The 16856-nt window shown below is 38.0% G+C and overlaps 1 protein-coding gene across 1 annotated transcript in view; it reads right to left on the reverse strand.

Moving 5' to 3' along the window:
* Positions 1-16856, reverse strand: part of GPC6 (glypican 6) — a 1091050-nt gene that overhangs the window by 537049 nt on the left and 537145 nt on the right. Inside the window, exon 3 of the mRNA XM_029936540.1 lies at positions 5551-5942. Coding sequence (XP_029792400.1) covers positions 5551-5942 — 392 coding nt within the window. The remainder of the gene's footprint in view (positions 1-5550; positions 5943-16856) is intronic.

Here is a 16856-nt window from a genome sequence, read left to right on the forward strand (position 1 = left end):
TAAAATTCATACATTTTCAATGAATTACATTACTAAGCTATTTTCTTTGTTATGACTCCTAGTACTAATATCATTTTGTTACTATTTTTATCGTGATATTATTTATTTATTGACTGCAAAGCACTTTCTAAATATAATGCCCACACCACCATCATAAAGCAGCAAGCATGTATTATTCATATTGACTTAAAAGTTGTAAACATAGAAGCATTACTGATAATTTCAAAAGGCTTACCTATTCTTCCTAGCAACATATATTATTGAAATGACTTACACTGAATAATCATCAATTACAGAAGAGAATACATTAATCACAGAAGAAGTATAGAAAGGTATCATTCACCTAAGGCCTATTTGTGGTCCTTTTCAATTTTGGAAGACTCCATAAAAATTAACTCGGCACAGGTCATGATCTCATGGTTCGTGGGTTCAAGTCCCACATTGGGCTCTGTGCTGACAGCTCAGAGCCTGGAGCCTGCTTAAGATTCTCTCTCTGGCCCTCCCCTACTCACGCTCTGTCTCTCAAAAATAACTTAAAAAAACATAAAAATTTTTAAAAAATCACCACAAAAGGAACAATACAAGTGAGTCAGGTGATAGCTACAACAGGTGTTCTTACGTTAGATCTCAAATTCTTCTCTCAAAGCAAACAGTTATAGAATACCATTTCTCTTGTAAATTATATCCATGATAAAATTCTTTAGAATGGTTTTCCATTGTGATCAGAGAATGCTCTCAATGGATATATTTCATAGCCTTCGTTTCATCACATTTGAGGATAAAGTTTTTCAGCCTTATAGTCCATCAACCACATTTATTGAACATTGACTCTGTCTATTGCTTTCTAGGCTTTGCATTGTTAATGCAAAGCTGTTTACTCCGGTGGATGAGCCAGCTAAGAGGCTCTTCATGCAAAAACAGCAGTCTGTGTAGCAGACAGAGGCAGGTGTCTACTGATAAAAATATTCTGGTCTTACAAAAGACTAAAAGCCAAACTTTCTTTTCAAAGTCATGACCCACAAGAAAGAAGAGTTTTAGGTAGGTAAATGGATGGATGAATGGACATACAGACAGACAGACAGACTAGAGATACACGACAGTATTTGGCAATAGTGCAAGTTCCCTGGATCACAGCTTTACTATCTACCCAACTGTCTGGAATGAATCATTGAAATGACTTCCATAATTGATGCAGTTGTACTGACATAATTTACAGCTTTTACTCATAGAAGTCACTTTGATTAAAGCGGAAAGACAGCCATCAGGTTAGACCAGTGAAGACAGGAGAGCCATTTCCACATTTGCCAAACAGGTGAAGCTCGGCCTAAGGAGACAACCCATTAACACTTCTTTAATGGAGCCCTCTGTGTGCTTCACAGTGTGTTGCAAGCCGCCATCTGTGTTTCCACTCACTAATGGGTAATATAAGCGTATGAGAGTGGTGTTTTAATAAAGGGGCAATGCTAAGAAATAGTCTAGACTCTTTCTTTCCAGGCTACTACATTATCAAAATTTACTTTTATCTTCAGTTTAGAGCTTTGCCTTCCAAGCCTGATATCATTGAGCACAAGATGGAGCATGGAAAGTGAATGGTTAACAAGTCCACAAACAGCAGTAAGTCTGATAAACTACTGGGGATAGCTCAGGGATTTGATCATATCTGCACAGATGAAGAGAACCGGAGATGAACAATGGCACAGTCTTTCCCCATTTGAATCTCTTTCATTAAAATGGTTCTATATCCACCCCTAACTGCACATATTGCCCAGAGCGTAAGATAACAGTATGTTATCCAATAACTTTAGAAATCCCAGTATAACCCACCTTTATAATAGCTTCAAAACTAACCCCCAAGGGAAACAAACATCTAATGTTTGTGTTTCTAATTTTAAAATATTTTCTCCAGAGTTTTATCACATATATTTTTATTCTAAAATAAGGTATTGCTTTGTTTTACATTATTTGAACTTTATATTAATTGCATGTATTCTTTGGTAATGTTTTTCTCTCAAAATGAGGTTTCTGTGATTTATCCATGAGTGTGGCCATAGTTCACTACTTTTCAATGCTCCATAGGATTTCATGGGGGATGAGATCACCATGTATGCCAGTGGGACATTTGTGAGTTTTCTAATTTTCATGTTATTGTAATCAATGCTGCTGTGAACATTCTTCTTCATATCTGTCTGCACACACATGCACATATCAACCTGTTCCACACCTGGGGTAGAACTGCCATGTTGGATATGTGCTTTGTCAAGGATACAGGTATTTCCAAGTTGTCATCCAAAGTGAACACATCCATTTATACTTCAACTAGTAAAGTATCAAAGTTATCAAATATCCATATTTTGTCAACACTTGACACTCTCAAAATGAGTCATTCACACAGGAATTGAACCCTGGCTAACTGACCACAGATATTCACTCCAGGATCATTTAACACTTCTTAGAAACAGATTTCCAGTTATAGTTACTTAAGATTAACTTGCTCCATTCAGTGCCTAGAAAAAGACCAGGCTTTTGTCTGTAAGATGGCAAAAATAAGTTTAAACAATCATTGTGTTGATGCCTTCAAATGATTCCTCCATTTTTCTGGTGCAATAATTCCCTATATCATGTCAAAACATTTGTGTCAAGTGGCTGTGTGTTGCCAAAGAGATAAATTTCATAGTCAAAACAATTAATTAGAAGCTATTAATGACATCTTCCAAGATTTGAGAAGCCACTGAAAGAGAAATGAGAAACAGAAAAAAAGTATTCTACAAACCAAGATGCAGGAGGCAATCTAGTTTGTTGATCTCCATTTGGAAATATTGTGTTGAATTCCTTACCTCTTCTGCAATCATTTCACCAACTCCAAATCCCTCAAGTAATAGGCCACAGGGACACCCCAGATTTATGAAGGACTTAAACCTCCAACACCATTCTTGCATTTCCTCTTAAAATATTTAGTCCTTGTAATATTTTATTCTAATTACAAAAAAAAATAGTTTGGGTGCTGAAAATTATCAGCACACCAACAGTCCTAGTAGATATATTTCTGGTTTTGTCAGTTACAAACCATCTGGTAATCATTAGGTGAGAAAGTTCATTGGTAATATACTTAAATCCCTGAGGCATAAATTATTTTACCAAAAAAAACCCATGCAGCTTCTTTTAAATCTCTCTCCCTCTCTTTCTCTCTCTCTCTCTCTCAAAGGTAGTGCCCATATGTCAACATGTGATTTACAATTTGAGTAGATCAGGACTAATGAAACTCAGGCCAGACAAGCCAGTATCTGTTGACAAAACAGTCAACATTCCATGGTTACATGACCACAAACTATATCACAAAACCACAGCAGGTTTTCAGAAAATGAATTCTGATCAGGAAAAGATCAGGAGAAGCAAGATCGTAGTGTGAACAGAGTCTATCCCTCTTCATGTCCCCCCCAAAATTAAAAGTCATATTCCATTGGTGGTTGCTCCATGATGTCAACATCCACGTCATGAAGAGCAGTAGATGAGACTTTGATCTACAAAGACCTCCGACTGAGATAGTCAGGGAATGGTAAGTGAGAGACGCCACCTCAGGACGGGTGTTGATGCTACGTTGTGAGAACTCGGACAAAATCAGCAGCAGTCTCCCCTCATACCTTTTATATACTTTGCTAGAAAATATTCTCTTATTGCACCAGGACGTCCCCAGACCAAAATATATGCATCTAAACGTATTCACACTCAGCCAGAATCAAAGTAAACAATCCAGAACGTTGCATAGATCAATCCAAGCTTTGAATTTCTTACCTTGTGTTTCTTAAAAGCTGGCTGTGTGCTTCATTCTCCAGCAAAAGCAAAAGCTTCAATTTGAAGTCTCTGTGACTAAACTTATCTTTTAAAAAAAAACTATCTGCTTAAGAATATATGGGATACATATTTATTTTTTGTACTTCCATATATTTTACAGACTTTCTCAAGTGATCATATTTCCTCTTGCGATTCCACCTGTCTAGTTCTTTACCAATCCACTTTTGGGGCTCTAGTTCCTTTGGTATCCAGAATATTGTTGATTTTCAATTAAAAAACATCATTTCTAACATCAGTTATATACTCTTTGTATTATTGAGCCTCATGTAAATATCCTTTTTCGAGGCTTCTTGAAAATATTATGCTCAAATAAACTCAGCAGAAATAGGTACTTTAAATTTTTTTTATTGCCTTTTATTTTATTTTTGAGAGACAGAGAGAGACAGCTGGAGCAGGGGAGGGTCAGAGAGAGAAGGAGACACAGAATCCAAAACAGGCTCCAGGCTCCAAGCCAGCTGTCAGTACAGAGCCCGACGCGGGGCTTGAACCCACGAACCGTGAGATCTGACCTGAGCTGAAGCCGGATGCTTAACCGACTGAGCCACCCAGGAGCCCCAGAAATAGGTAATTTAAAAATGGATCTCTATGAAATTTATAAATAGTATCACAGAGAAACAATTTTTAAGGGTATACACAGTCTTTACACCAAGATGTAAATATTGAGGACATCAAGGTGGAGAAAAAAGAAACACGGCAGGTTAGTACCAATAGTCATGAGAAATATGTGGCTCTTTGCCACAGCCCAGCACTAAGAAAGTAGTGTTTGGCATTAGTCTTTGTACAGCTATGACCTTTATGGGTGACATAATACCAGATTCCTGTTATGTGCTGTTTTTACTTTACATCTTAGAGTAATCATCTTTCAGTTTATTTGTTGGACTGACCTCATAAATGGGCAAGCCCATCTCATAGGAACGGTTGAATGTCAAGGAAGAATTTAAACAAAGGCACAGGAAATAGGCAATGTTTAAAGAAAGTAGTGGAGAAAGACCTTATGCATTAAAGGTTTAGAGACACCCCCGCGGAAAGGCGCGATGTGTATTAGTGATTTATCTTGCTCATAAGCCAGATGCAATACGCGGCGTTGAATTACAAAGCTAATGGATAACAAAACGAATTCCTTGCCAGGGCCTATGTTTTGCATTCATTATTCCACCTAATCCAGTTCTACAGGTGCTAGCAAAGGGTTCTTCCTCCACTACTGAGAAATTTGGCCACTTTTGCAAGTGATAAAGAAGAAGAAATGCCAGAAGCCGAAGTCTGAAAGGCAGCTTGTCTCTACTTGCCGAACCTCATGAACGCTATCGCCTTGTGACTTCCTAGAGGATTATAACCTCCGGATGGCCTGTTTCATGACTATTTATCATTCTTAAAACAGTTCAGGAGTGCCAAGTGGTCATGGTTACAAGACACCTGTTTCCGCCCTGTTCCCGATAAAAGCTTCCCTGCTATGTCACTGATAAATGTTGACACTATGTTCCAAACGTGAAATGGATTGAAATCTTGTCTCCTCTCCTACAAAGCAAAATAAATAAATGAATAAATAAAAACAGAATTAAACCTTGACATTTATATGATTACTCTAAGAGCAAGGACCACTGTAAGAGAAACTTCACCTTGAAAAAAAATTCTTTAAAACAGTTGTTTAAAAACAAAGCAGAAGAGAAAGACCAATTAGAAAGACAGTAGGATTTCAATTACCTTGGAAACTCGGTTTGCAACTTCTCTGCCCACAGTCAGGCCCTGGACAAACGTCCGGGCAGCAATGAAGGCGCGGGTGACCTGGATTTTCAATTTCCGGGGTACATCTCCGAAGGGCTTCAGCTGGTCTGTGTATTTGCTCACACATTCCAGGTAGTCCTCGCTGAAGTGATACTGTGGGTTTATCAGCTGAAACATGCGTTCCAGGAGCCTAGCCCAGAAGTCATTGAGCATCTCTTCCAGATTTACATTGCCCCCGGTGTAGTATCTTTTCAGCTCCGTGAAAAGGTCCTGGAACACTTCTGAATTCTGCATGTATAGCATTCCGTACGTCCGTACAAACATGTCATTTAGGGACTTTTCTGCATTCTCCAGGAGCTCTCGGAAAAATTCTGCAAATAAATAAAGAAAACACTCATAATTAGTAAGATCCAGAATGCTCAAAGCATCTACTTAACTTAGACACAACTGTTTCTAAAGGTCCTTTTCATACAAAAATCTAACCTGTGATTAAGGCACCAATGAATTGATGATAATATTTTAAGTAAGATTTGCCCTACATCTATGATCTTCTAAGAGTCAAAGAAAACAGAAGACAACGTGATTTCCATTTGAAAGAACATCAATTAACATTAGGAGATACCATTTATTACTCCTCCAAAGTAGCTGGATTCTTTTTTCATTTATTGTTAAGTTTTAGAAAATCCTAATTTGATATAAACTCAGAGCAAAATACGTTGTGAAGTGCTGTCATTAACATAATAACAAATGCATAATGATAAAAAACTTTTGCTCCAGCCTATTTACAAATCTGTTCTAACACTAAATTCAATTAAGTTGCTGTTATTTGGAATAGTTCATAAATGGGACATTTACATTAATGTAATGTTTTGGGCTCTTTGTAGTTGCTATATATAGCAATCAATTATCAGTGTTCAGAGATTCATAATGCAATTAAATTCACTTAATACCAAAGCTATAACAAACATAATTTAGTTTGCCATAATGAATCAGAAAGTTATGAAGTACTTCGCATTACCATTATAAATATAAACTATCATTTTATAGGACTTGAATAAAATATGGGCTGTTGGGCTTTCTGCCTAAAAAGTCCTAAATGAGAAAGAGTACACCAAGAAATGAACTCTGCTATCCTGCAGCAGAACGTGAATAGGATGCGAGAAATAAGAAATTAACGTCCCTGGGTACTGTTAGCCTCTTTAGGCCTCATGTTAGGCTCCCTGAAGACACGCTTCATGTATGTGGGGCCTCTATCCATTTGCACAAGTGAGCCTGGGTAGAGTAAATTCAAGGGTTATCCCATTTACAGAATGTGATTTGGGGTGGAAAACAAGGCTAACAAGAGATCATGCCTCAGAGTTTATGAATCCAAGTTCCCAACATCAGAGGGATTTTGTTTGATTTCTCAGAGTTCTCTTTACTCTCAGATACGATGCCCCCTTCTCAGCTAATGCAAGGGCAAATCAAGTCCAGGATGCCTCAAGGAATCAAGTAGGAATGCAAACAAAAACAAACAGATTAACTTCGCATTTTCTGGAACTCTGGGGGATTTTTCTCCTGAGACACAGAAGGAAAAAAGCCACACGTCTTTCTACAGTTTCTATGGAAATTAACCTTATTCCTGAATTATTAGAAGACCCTGGTATTCAATTATGAATAATAGTAACATTGAGCTACTGCTGTGATCTGTACATAGTGCCTGCAATAATCATGATATTTTTATTTGGTTTCAAATAAAACCAAAGCATCAAACCTTAAAGAGGACTCTAGTCACATGTTTACTTTCTTACTATGAAAGAATATACTTTCTTAAATATAGAAATTCTGTGGCTGCAGGGGCAGCAAGAACTAAAGGATTTCCTAACTCATGGTTTATAAATCCTGTGTGATCTGATACAAGGCACCAAATATTTCTTATCGTAATCAAAATGGTTATGCATGCTATGTCTCTGTTATTTCAGATTTTATGAAATCAAGATCAGTTCAGTTTTCAGAAATACTAGGTACCTAGTTTGCCCTAACATGGAAACTATATTAATATTATCAATATTAATACTAAATTATAAAAATATCATATTAAAATCTTTCATTCTCGAAACCAAGAATGGAAAGAGCTTGGCCTTGCTGATACAGCAGCAGGACGGAAGGTGTTATAGTTTGTGAAGGAAGCTAAAAAAGAATGGAAAAATCACTGAATTGAAAAATACGAATATAATGAGACTGGAAAGTGGATTCTAATCATGAGCTCAGGACGGCCTATTCATTTATTTTCTTTTTGAGGTCAATTATTTTGTTGGACTCAGGAATTAAAGCTTAATTTATTGAATACAGAGTACTGCCTTCAGCAATGAATAGTTAGTAATCAATAGTGTGGGCTGGATTTTCAAAGAGCTTTAAAAAAAGGAAAAAAAAAACTTCTGATTCTCATTGGTCTGCAAAGACTTGAGGTATAAATGCTTCTCGATGAGAATGAAATTTTTATTTTTTTGCTTTTCCCGAAAGGAAAGTGACATTCCTTAGGCTCTTCCCTGCCTGATATGGGGAATAGAAAGGTACTAGATTTATGTCTGCTTTGAGGCTGAAGGGTTAAAAACAGACTGCTCACTTACTGTGTCATGTGGTTTTCTTCTACATGCCTTCATTAGTATTTATAATTGAATAGTGAAACCAGGTCCTCATATTTCAAAGAATAGGGCTCAACAAACATTTCATAAGGTTCCAAGCTTAAATTCTGTCTAAGGGTATGTCATTGTCTCAAGTTTGTTATTAGCTTCACTGGCCCTCAAAAGTCAAGTTATTATTCCTTGTTCAAAATCATTACATGGTTTAGTGATCTCACAGTCAAAGTTAATATTTGGTATTGAAAGATGCTAATGTATCAGGCAATTATGACAAATGTTGCTACCTTAAGGTACATTGATCTTAGATCTTATGAAAGATGGGGATCCAAGGTACTGAGCCAAAACTAATGTCCTCCAAAAAAAGTACACTCATTTCATTTGTAGTCTGCCCATGGACTTAGACTTCCACCTTTTGAAGGTTGACTCTTTGAAGAAAGTATTTTATGCTTCGATGAAAATTGTTTCTCAGCAAACCAAACAAGATGGAGTTTTGGAAGACAGTTATCAGACCCACTTTGCTGATGATATATTATCCCCAAACATAATGAATGAAATTGAAGAACAATGTAAGGAAAAACAATGTCCATCCCACCTTTGTTTCATGGGCCAAAGGCAAACCTCACACTGGGTAAGCCCTTCTGTCCACAAAAATTTTCATCTGCAAGAAACAGTTTGGCAGAAAAAAACTGTTTTCGATTATTTTCTCTTCCCCATTCACAAAATACACATCAAAGGTCGTTGCTTAGGGCTCAGTTATGCTTCATAGATGCACAAAAGCATGTTTTTCCAGCCAGCATTAGCCTCTGGAAGGATCTTATTCATCTAGAAGGGAGATCTGGATGCAGACATCTGTTTGCTGCCGGGCAGATTGCTTCAAGTGGGGGAGCAATCTTGTAGATAAAAACCACCACTGTTTCAAACGCAAACAGAAAGTCTGCAAGCTCCCTGATCACTTGGAGAGGGCTCTTAAGGGGCAAAAATCAACTCAGAGGAGCCAAAAGGTGCCCTAAGGCTAGCTGAGAAAGGCTTCAAATGAAGCCTCCAAATGAATGGATCAAAAGGTAAGGTGCATCCAGGCTGATGGGAGGGACCAGCAAGAGAGAAAAGGCAGACGGAGAGGCTCTCTAGGAATCCGCAGCCAAAAGCTTTGCCCAATCAAGCTGGAAAAGTCTCGTTAATGCTTCTACAGGTGAAATGTATATGGGGACTGGATTAGGTGCTGTATGGCATTTACCTAGAAATTGCTGCATTTTCCTACTCTCATGCTTTCCAAAATACTTCTCATTGAAAGCTTGTTTTTTTTAATATTTTATTTATTTTTGAGACAGTGAGAGATAGAGCATGAGAGGGGGAGGGGCAGAGAGAGAAGGAGACACAGAACCGGAAGCAGGCTCCAGGCTCTGAGCTAGCTGTCAGCACAGAACCTGATGCGGGGCTCGAACCCACAAACGTTGAGATCTGACCTGAGCCAAAGTCGGAGGTATAACCGACTGAGCCACCCAGGCGCCCCTGAAAGCTTGTTTAAAATGAGTGCTTCGGGCGCCTGGGTGGCTCAGTCGGTTAAGCCGCCTTTGGCTCAGGTCAGATCTCACGTTCATGGGTTCGAGCCCCGCGTCAGGCTCTGTGCTGCCAGCTAGCTCAGAGCCTGGAGCCTGCTTCTGGTTCTGTGTCTCCTTCTCTCTCTGACCCTCCGCCTCTCATGCTGTCTCTCTGTATCAAAAATAAATAAAACATTAAAAAATTTTTTTTTAAATGAGTGCTTCAAGAAGGTGGTGTAACTTCCTGTGATCACAGAGCCCAGTGAACATAGCAAGCTTTGGTCCCTGGTCAGTGGAGATCATATCTGTACATGGTCACAGATAGCACCTGTCCTGGCAGGAGAAGCCAGGAGCCCAAATTTGCTTCTTTAGTCCCACATATTCATGTTAAGTGTATTTCTCTCCTCATCTCTGTCTTTCTACCCTTCCCTCCACAAAAGCAGGTTAAATCAGTTCAGTCAGCCCAGAGTCCAAGGTCTGGTTAAGGAAAGCCTCAGAGGAGCTGTCACGGAGGGTAAAATGGTTTGGAATGCTGAGGGACAGCTAAGGGTGATGATTCACAGACACAATAATGTTACCACCCTGTCCCCCCTTCAAGGATAAGTCGCTGTGGATGTCCTTCCTCATTCTACATGATCTGTCAGCATTTGGGTACAGGTTATGAGATGATTTCTCCTTTCAAAAGTCTCCTTCCTTGCATAATAACCGGATATGACCACAGGAAGATACACGCAAGGAGGAAGAACTGCAGCCCTGTTTACTCTGTTCTATTTTAGACTTCGAGGGTGAGAATACAGGATCCCTAAATGGCCTATCTCTTCCCACTCTCCAGGGGGTGAGACTGTAAGAAGAGATAAACACTGCTCGGCACGTGAAGTGTCATCCTCGGCAAGGTGTAGCTCAACTGGAAGGGACAGTTGGATGCTAGTCCTCTGTATCAGGGGTCTCGGGCTTAGTATTATTGACATTGTGAACTGCTCAACCTTTGTCGTTGTGTGTGTCTGTCCTGTGCACTCCAGGATATTAAGTAGCATCCCTGGCCCTGTGTACTAGATGCCAATTGCACATCCTTCCCCCAGTACTGACAACCCAAAGTGTCTCCAGACATCATCAGAAGTCCCCTGGGGGAGACAAAATCACTCTTAATCCACCCACTGAGAGTTACCTTTCTATTGATAAATTCCAGAAGCCTAGAAATAGGAAACCAAAATACTGAGAGAAAAGACCAGCACACTGGGGCACCGGGGGAGCTCAGTCGGTTTAGCGACCGACACTTGATCTCAGCTCAGGTCATGATCTCACAGTTTTGTGAGTTCTAGCCCCACATCAGCAACTCTGCTGACAGGGTGGAGGCTGCCTGAAATTTTCTCTCCTCCCTCTCTGCCTCTTTTCCACTTCTTTGCGCCGTCTCCCTCCTTCCCTCCCTCCCTCTCTCTCTCTCTGAACATAAATAAACACTTAATTTATTTTTTTTACAAAAAGGGCCAGCACATTTAAAGAAAGCCCTGCAATTCATTTTCGAGATAAATTCGAGGAGCTGTGCTTTCTGTGAAAGGGCTGAAATACACATTATATTCATGGATAAGATGGTTGGTGGCCAATAATACCATTTTCATGTATGATGCCTGTTATGTGGCAGGCCCTTAAAAAGTGGTGAATAGTGAGTGAATAAATAGATGGATGAACATGACCATCCAGTGAAATGCACCTTGACTCTTTCTGGTCTGGGTTCCTCTTAGCTAGTGATAACTTCATGGCCCCACCTTCCAGGGAGAAAGATGCTACAGCTCATTGTAGAGCAGGACATAACTGATACGGCCTCCTGACATCCTCCAATCTCTTGTACACTAATACATACTTGAACATGCATATTCTCCCATGCTTCACGTTCCTGTGCATCTAGAGATACAAGGTCTTGTGGCTCCTGTCCAATAAGACTGTCCTACCAGAGCCTCACTTCCTCTCTGGACAGTTCTGTTTGTCCTGAGCTCTTCTTTGCTTGGCTTCATTACTGCCTCTCCTGCTGCTGGCTCTGCTGGGCCTTCACCTCATGGCTGTGATCTCCCCAAGAGGACGGCATTCATGTTCACTGGCAATGCCTAGTGAGCTTACTTCATTGCAAAGTGAGTGCTTACCTCACCTGAGCAATGCCCTGAATGCCGTATGTTTGAATGAATCCCCAAGCAACTTTTGAATCTATAACAGACAGCCTATTATATTGCCTTAGCAGTTTTTCCTAAACATCAGTTGTGTTTTTTCTGTAAGAAACAGAAATCCTCAGTATATGTTTTTAAAAATTATGAGGTTGAAAAATTATATACATTTATTTTCAAAATAACAATTTATTCAAAAGGAGAGAAATAATAATCTCTACTATGAGACAATGCTGCTGTAAGCAAAAATTCTTTTATGATTTATGATTTCTTTATCTCTTAATTCATACTTTCTCTTGCTGTGTGTATATATGTGTGTTTCTATAGATTATGTTTATCATATTTTAATAAGCATTATGAGTTACTCAGTCCATTCATCTCACGAATTAATAGCCTATACAATTTCAAAGTGATTCTAATAATAGTAATCTACATCTTTCCTGTTTGAGGGATTATGTAACCAAATTTCTGTCACTTAAGAGCTCCCCATCCCCAATACAAACTGATTTAAAGTGCAATCAATATAGTAACACAGTATCTTCATTATTTCCATTTGTCTCTGATACAGTCTTGGAGGAAAGTCAAGATATCAAACTTCAATGAAGAGGACAAATGGATTTGACACAATGGATGATGGGGATTTCAAGCATAGCGAGAGACAGGACCTGAACAGTTGTCTCATATATAATGGGCATCGCACACAACATTAGGCATGGTTATTATGGGCTTTGCATGCTTGACATTAGTATATCGAGGTTGCAGATGAGAAAACAGAGGCTCAGAAAAAAAGCAGAAAACAGTTGCCCTAGACCACTGAACTAGCATGCAACTCAGAGCTCCAAGCCATTAAGAGAAAGGGCGAATTCTAAGAACAGGACAGTGGGGTGGCTTTGTAGATTATCCTAAGTCAAATTTTCAAACTGTGATATGAAAATTAATGAGAAGTATCATAAACTCCGAAGACCCTGGGTAAAACCATATATAAATATGCAAAATGCATTCTAAAGTCAAATCTAAATTATTTATTGCAAGTAATTTTCAGGTGTGATTACTTTCTCCACTAATACTAATTAGTTCATGTAGATAACAGACTGGAGGGCATTCTGATATCCCTCGGTTTGGTATAGCTTCCTCAGAGAAGCGTCTTCCACTAGAAAAAAATCAGTCACAGCTCCTGGGATTATGACCACAGTACACAGAACAGTGGCACACAAAAGGAGGCTAAAATTATTTGACTACAGATATGCCTCATTTTATGCTCACATATGTTGTATATGACTACAGATACGTCTCATTTTGCTCATTTTACATATATTGTATACACTGTTTTAAAATATGTGTGCATTATCAACAAGTATACATAACTGTGAACACATTCACCTATACATTTAAATGTCTGACTAAAATAAAATCAAAAGCAATGCCAACGAAGAGGAAAATGCAACAAAGAATTTATGTGGTTCAAAATACCCTAAATTTTTAATATCCATGTCTTTACTGAAAACCTTTACCAATCTCAGGCATAAAGGGTCAAAATCATAAGTGAAATGCTCGAAGATAAATTATTTCAACAAAACGTATTATGCTTTTCATTTCTCGTAGGTAGGAAGACAACTTAATTATTAGTCTGTTATCTCTAAGTAGTAGAATAAAAATTCCTTTTCTCCATTATTTTTATCTTGTATGTTAAAGTTTGCTTTGACAACTCTGCAGCCCATTTATCTCTTTATATACCTTTGCAAGGTAACTAAAACTCAAAAGTAAATTCTTAAATCACTTTAATGATTTAGAAGATTTAGGTGACTTTAGAGATTTTAAAGTAGACACCCCTAAATTTTGCTAACGTTGTGGTCTAATGAGTCCCTGGAGACTTTTATGAGGAGAAAATCCCACAGTAAACTTAGCATATAAAATAGACAGTATAAAAAGAAAAAGGAAAAGAAAAAATAGAACACCAATAAAATGATAAAGTTTCATAATTTTCTTTTTCAGTTTTCTCTTGAGAGTAATTAATAAAAATAGAAATTTAAACTATCGTTTGATGTCTTACAAGGCCCTAAAAGAAAACACAATGCTCACTATAAATAAAAAAAATATTTTCAGAAAATAATACATCAGTTATCAACATATTACAATACATAATTCAAAAACTGCTCACTATATTAATACAAAGGTTATTTTCATTATATTACTCCCATTGTGTGTTGGAAACTCTAATAAATTAGATCTCAAGTACGTGGAAACATAAGGGTTCTAGGGAAATACCCCTAACAAATAAATCAAGAAAACCAAGGATAGAACAGTGTCTTTTAAGATGCATTATTCAGGTCAATTGGACATGACCACTTCGTATTTCTCCAATGTATATCATCTAGTCACTAGGCTATTCTATGAAGAAAATTTTAATGCAAAGTCATCAGTTTACAATCATGAGTGTTTGTTAAAAATAAATCAATACCTTGCAACAAAGTCCTTCAATTTAATATGATTGAATTAAGCCACCTGAAGAGAATAAATTCCAGGAAACTTCTCTGAATCAGGGGTATGATTCTGAGGCAGAAGAAAAGTTCCCTGGAAAGCCCCATCTATGTAATTGGTTGATATACGGAGATCTGAAGCAATAAGGCAGTTTACAGAAATTGTTGGCTTGAATGCACATTTCCCAAGGTTAAGCTTTTTTTTTTCTATACTTAGTGATCCTTTACACATTAGATTGATAAATGGTTTATTTCTTGGTAGCTTATTTCTCCTGAAGATATCTTTTAAAGTAAGAAAGACTGATTAGGCCATTTATGTTCACAAGGTGGTATAGATAAACTATTAATTCTGCGAATCATGAATTAAATGTGAAATCTGCTGACGGTTGCTGCCCAAAGCACACAACTGTTTGGAGCCTGCAGACAGTATTTCTAGCTCACCCTAAGCAATGCATATGAAATTAAAAGCGAGGTGCTTTCAGACTTCAACTGAATCATTGCACAGTTCCTTGGTTTTGGCCCTACAGACAATGCCTTTAGTCCTGGCCCATGACCCATTTATGTCTCAGAGATGACAGTATCCACAGCATGCTTAACCCAGTAGGCACCAAAATTATAGACTTTAAAGTTATTGCCAAATCTTTGTTTTCCTTAACTGAAAAGAAAGCAAGGTTTGTTGTTGTTCTTCCTGCTGTTATTGTTGTTTTGGCTTCAAAATTTGGGTTGAATATTTTTCTTTGTACAAATGCAATTCTTTGTCCAGCTCCCCTTACTTTTTCACACAGCTAACTTCACCCAGGGGTGGAAAAAAAGCTGCTAATACCAAACCACCATGGGTGAACTCTGGGATGAGGGGCCAAAGCTAACATGTAGGTGAAAAGTCAATGATAAGGACTGAGTTCTTGGAAGAGGAGATTGTGTAGGTGCTTAAGAATAGTCACAAAGAACAGCCAAATGAAATTCCATTCTCTTTTTTATAGAATTAGGTGGTTCTAAGCCTTGGTTGACCATTAAAATCACTTTGAAGAATCCTGATGGCCAGGAAGCATTCCAGATGGATTAAACACATACTCTCTGAGAATGGGATCCAGTACATGCTCAAGCTCCCCCAGCCATCTCCACGGGCAGCTCTTCTCTGCTCTCCAATAGTTCCATTTTAGTCCGTGGATGGTGGTGGATATATGAGCAGAGAAGGAAGAATGATGATGAAAGGGAGAACCATAGTACTCATTAGCCCCAATTCTCCTCTTTCTGTCCTTTTCTTAGGTTCCCTTTTTTCTCAAAGTAGACCACCACCGATGTTTGGACCTTGGGACAAGAGCTTAGCACTGGTCAAGATGGGAGGCTCACTAGCTGTGGTTTTGGGGGATAAGAGTATGTGGGTCCCTTTGCCTTTTCCCTGCATCTTTTTCTTTTCCAGCACCTAACACTACCTCCCCAGGCCCTTCTGCTTTCCTTGATGACAATGAGCTCAGGACAGTGAGCTCATCTCATGATGAGCAAGGAAAGATAGAGCATGGGAAGAAAAAGGAATAGGGTCCAATAACACCTGAGCTAAATACAGTGGAAGGGAAATGAAATGTCTACCGGGTAACCAGAGTGTCATTTAAGAACATAACACAGACAACAGAAGGAAGAAATGGAGTATACTGGGAAACTCTGAGCTGTGAAAGCACGGTTAAAAATAAAACTTTTAATGAAAGTATTATAGCCTAATTTAATGTTAAATTGTTAAGTTTTATCCTTCTGGGTCCATCAGAAACCTGCAATACTGAAAAGATAGGAAAAGAGCTAGGATAACAAGTTTACTATACTCAAGAGATACCTAAATTAAAAAAAAAGCAAAAGTCAGTACCAAGTGTAAATTTAAAAAAATAAACAGAAAAATAATGTGTTAATATATGCTGGTATATGCCCCCTTTGTTTTATTTTTTTTAGTTTTCTTTAACTACCTATATTTTGTAAAAGAAGAATCTTAACCATTTTGCTATTACCAAAGTAATTTATTTTTTTAAAGAAAAAGGGCAATTCAGATGCTTCAATTCCAAAAATAAAGCCAAAGATTTGAGTATAAAAGTATTCCTCTTATTATTTATTTTAGCAAGAAAGTGAAATAATTTACAAATCCCCAAAGAAGGATCTATTCACACTATAAAATATTATGTTATAGGGGTGCCTGGGTGACTCAGTTAAGCATCTGATTCTTGGTTTCATTTGGCTCAAGTCATGATTTCACAGTTTGGGAGTTCAAGTACCACATTTGGATCTGTGCGCACAGTGAGAATCCAGCTTGGGATTCTTTCTGCCCCTCCTCACCTCTCTCTCACAATACGTAAATAAACTTAAAGTTTAAAAAATTATGCTAATAAAATTTTTTATAAATATATTTAAAAGCTAACACTTACCAGACACTAAGTGGGAGTTTGCTAGTGTTCCAAGGACTCCCCATATAATAACCAATTTAATCTTATCAACAACCTTAGAAGATAGTGATTA

Source organism: Suricata suricatta, chromosome 4, assembly GCF_006229205.1.
Source record: "Suricata suricatta isolate VVHF042 chromosome 4, meerkat_22Aug2017_6uvM2_HiC, whole genome shotgun sequence".
NCBI lineage: Eukaryota > Metazoa > Chordata > Mammalia > Carnivora > Herpestidae > Suricata > Suricata suricatta.